This window comes from Gordionus sp. m RMFG-2023, chromosome 1 (genome assembly GCF_954871325.1).
Source record: "Gordionus sp. m RMFG-2023 chromosome 1, tfGorSpeb1-WG-v2, whole genome shotgun sequence".
Classification (NCBI taxonomy): domain Eukaryota; kingdom Metazoa; phylum Nematomorpha; class Gordioida; order Chordodea; family Parachordodidae; genus Gordionus; species Gordionus sp. m RMFG-2023.
In genome coordinates, this window is record NC_088775.1 from 89,793,450 (window position 1) to 89,797,231 (window position 3,782).

The 3,782-nt window shown below is 35.3% G+C and overlaps 1 protein-coding gene across 1 annotated transcript; it reads right to left on the minus strand.

Moving 5' to 3' along the window:
- Positions 1-2,131: 2,131 nt before the first annotated feature.
- Positions 2,132-2,494, minus strand: LOC135930920 (CCHC-type zinc finger nucleic acid binding protein-like). The gene has a single exon (XM_065467721.1). The coding sequence runs from the start codon at positions 2,492-2,494 to the stop codon at positions 2,132-2,134; it is 363 nt and encodes a 120-aa protein (XP_065323793.1).
- Between the last annotated feature and the right edge of the window lie 1,288 nt (positions 2,495-3,782).

Consider the following 3,782-nt stretch of genomic DNA (forward strand, 5'->3'; position numbering starts at 1 on the left):
TTATAAATCTGCGTCCAATTAAGTATTCCCGGCACTTGGTCAATGCAAAAATAACCGCCAAGGCCTCCTGTTCGATTACTGAATACCTTGTCTCTGCTGCTTTAAAAATTATCGAGAAAAACAAAATAGGTCTCTCCAGTTCGTCTATGTAATGAAGCAAGGCTCCACCCACACCCCTATTTGAAGCATCCACGGACAATATGACTTCCAAATCGTTATTAAAGCATAGTAAGATAGGTTCTTTTCCGATTTTACTTTTCAACTCTTCAAAGGCTTCTTCCTGCTCATCTTGCCATATAAATCTTTCTCCCTTTTTCAATAATTTATAAAATGTTGCCGCTATCCGTGCAAAACCCTCCACAAAACGGTGATAATAGTTTACCATTCCCAAGAAAGCCTGTACCTCCACTTTATTATTAGGTCCCAGCATGCTTGTTATGCTCGCCATATTTTTGTCCAACGGCTTAACCTCCTTTCCATTGATTTTATGACCCAAATATATAACCTCAGACACTCCTAATACACTTTTTTCTGCGCTTGCCCGCAACCCTTTATCCCTGATTCTTTTGAACACCTCCTCCAATCTTTGCTCATGCTGTTCAGGAGTTTCTCCCATTACTAATACATCATCCATGTAATAAAACACTCCTTCTAGACCTTGGAAAACAGCTGCCATTGTTCGTTGAAAAATCGGAGCCGACACGCTAAGTCCAAATGGCAATCTACAGAACGCAAACAATCCTTTCGGCGTAGTAATGGCCAATAGACGCTGCACCTCTGGCTTCACCCGCAATTGTAGGTAGGCATTTGAAAAATCCACTTTTGAAAAATATATACTTCCTTTGAGACTGGCTAATATTTCCTCAATTCGCGGCAAGGGATATTTCACTTCCACCACCCACGGGTTTAACGTGACCCGAAAATCTGCGCATAAACGGAGCTTTCCATTGGCCTTTTTCACCGATACCAATGGTGTCGCCCATTCGCTATATTCTACAGGACATACTATGCCCTTTTGCACCCATTGATCTAATTCCTTGTTTACTTCATTTCGCCATTCAAACGGTATTCGCCGTAACGCACAAAATTTTGGTACATGTCCCTTCTTTAATTTGATATCTACCTCATAATCTCTTAGGCATCCCAAACTTTCTTCAAAGATTTCCTTATAAATATTCACTAATCTTCGCACTCCCTCTTGCACCTTTATTATCGCAAATTTCATTTCTTCATTTCGAAATTCCTCGTCTTTTTGTCGCCCTGTCTCTTTCTCCTTCATTATTATTTCTTGATTATATATTCTTTTGGTATTTCATTGTTTCATACCATCATTTTCCGACCATTCTTTCTGCAACTTTGTTTCACCCTTTGAAATTTCATCTAGTTTTACTTCTAATTCTTCATTATCATTAATTTCTTCCTTCCTTTCAGCATCCTCTCTTCCCTCATTTCTCCTTAAGTCGCGACGATTAAAATTCCCCTCGATTTCTCCTCTATAATTCCCCCCGATATCTCCTCTTCCACCCCTTTCTCCCCCCAAAAAGGTCTCAATTCCAGGTAATTTATCTCTATACCAATAATTCATATATTGATTTCTCTCATCTCTTTCAATAGTTACAAATATACCGCACCAAGCAAATATACCCCAAAAATTACAATCTGGACCTATTCGCGTGATCCAGTCCCATCCCAATACGGTCTCTATTCTTCGATTAATTATCCATAAATCCAATATCTCCACTCTATTGTCCAACATCACTTTTAATTCTACTCTTCCCATCACGGCTACTTCTGATCCATCCAACTGCCGGATCTTGATGTCTTCGCTTTTAATCATTCCCTCCGACCAAATACTCCGAAATTTCTCATATCCCATCACAGAGATAGCTGCCCCGGTGTCAAATAACATGCAAACCATATTCCCATTCAAATTAATCCATACTCTAGGGCAAGGATCATGCACTATTTCCTCTTGGATCATATTTATACATTTCGACTTCTCCCTTTTATTCCCATAATTAAATTTTTCCATTTCTTTGACCCACCGCTTCTCGACCTCTGTGGTATATCTTTTGCTATCATATAGTCACAAATACTGACATTCTCTCGCCACATGTCCTTCCTTGCGGCATCAAAAACATATATTATTTAAACTTTTATTCTCCGTTAAATTGAATATTTCTATATCCTTATTTTTCCCGCTTTCAAGAATTCTTACATTTGGAGCAATTTGAGCCATATCTCTCTGTGGAAAACCGCCCCTTGTATTGAAATTGGCAACATTGCATTCTTCCCTATTATGACCAAATCGTCCACAACCCGCACAACGTAATTTATCACGTTTTCCCGGGCAATAAGGAGCTATATGTCCATATTTTCCACATTCGAAACATTTCGTTTCTTGGCAATCTCTTACCATATGGCCCTGTTTTCCACAATTATAACAATTTAGATTTTCTCTTCCCCGTGGATTAAAACCTGGCCTTATTTCCATTCGTCTTCCCTGCAAATTTTCTCTTGACCATCTATATGGCCCCAATTGATTGTTATATCCAGACCCTCAATAACGGTCTCTTTTTTGCGTGTTATCAATCCTATCATTTATATTCAACTCTCCTAGGCTACTATCAATTCATCCTTTAATCAATTCCTGTCACATCTTCTTCTCCATTATGTCCTTCGATGGTCAATGTTTGTCCCTTAATTCTTACATTTCTACTTCTTCTAATTCGTCTTCCAAATATTAAACTACATACCCATATTACTAAAATGAGAAGTGCTCCCAGAATATTATACTGGATCTCCCAGTATTTTATGAATTTTAAGCTTTTCATAACCAATTCACAAGAAATTAACTATAACTTTTATAATAAAAATTTTTATCACTTGGAGAGTTAAGAGATAAGATATGAATAGGACTGAGAATATTCCTATAAAGCACATATACATAAATATAATGACTAAAATTTATATATCACTACTATTCTTTGTATGATATTTTAAACTAAACACACTATTCTGTGTTTACTCTGTTTCAAATAATTAATTAACGAAAATTAATGTAAAATAGCTTTAAATTTCAACAATTTAACTAATAATTTCACACTACTGGTATAAATGTTTAATAAACTAATATTTATTCCAAAAAAATTTGTCTAAATTTATTTACAATAGCGACTTATTTGCTTTAATTATATTTGTAACAAGCGGTTTATTCGTTCTAAAAATATTTGTAATAGCGTTTTATTCGCTCTGATAATATTTGCAAATATCAAGCGACTTATTCGCTTTATATTTTTTTAAATAGCGCTTTATTCGCTCTAAAAATATTTGCGAATCTCCCTCGTTTTAATCGCTTCAATTTTTTTTGTAACAGCGCGTTACTGGTTTTAAAAATCTTTACAAATCTACAGCGTTTTATTCGCTTCAATTTTCTTTGTACTAGCGCTTTTTTTGCTTTACTAATTCTTGTAAATTTGACAGCGGTTACTCGCTTCAATTTTATTTGTTTTAGCGCTTTTTCCACTTTATTAATTTTTGTAAATTTCATAGCGGTTATTCGCTTCAATTTTATTTGTACAAGAGTTTTTTTCGCTTAAACAATATAATTTCCCAACGATTTATCGTTTCAATTTAATTTGTATGAACGCTTTTTTCGCTTTAACAAGATTTGTACCGCGATTAACCTCTAGGTTCTGGTGTTCAATCAACACGGCACCAATTTCTGAAGTACCAATTTCTTAAGTAAAAAAAACAAAAAATATAAATTAATATACGGTTTT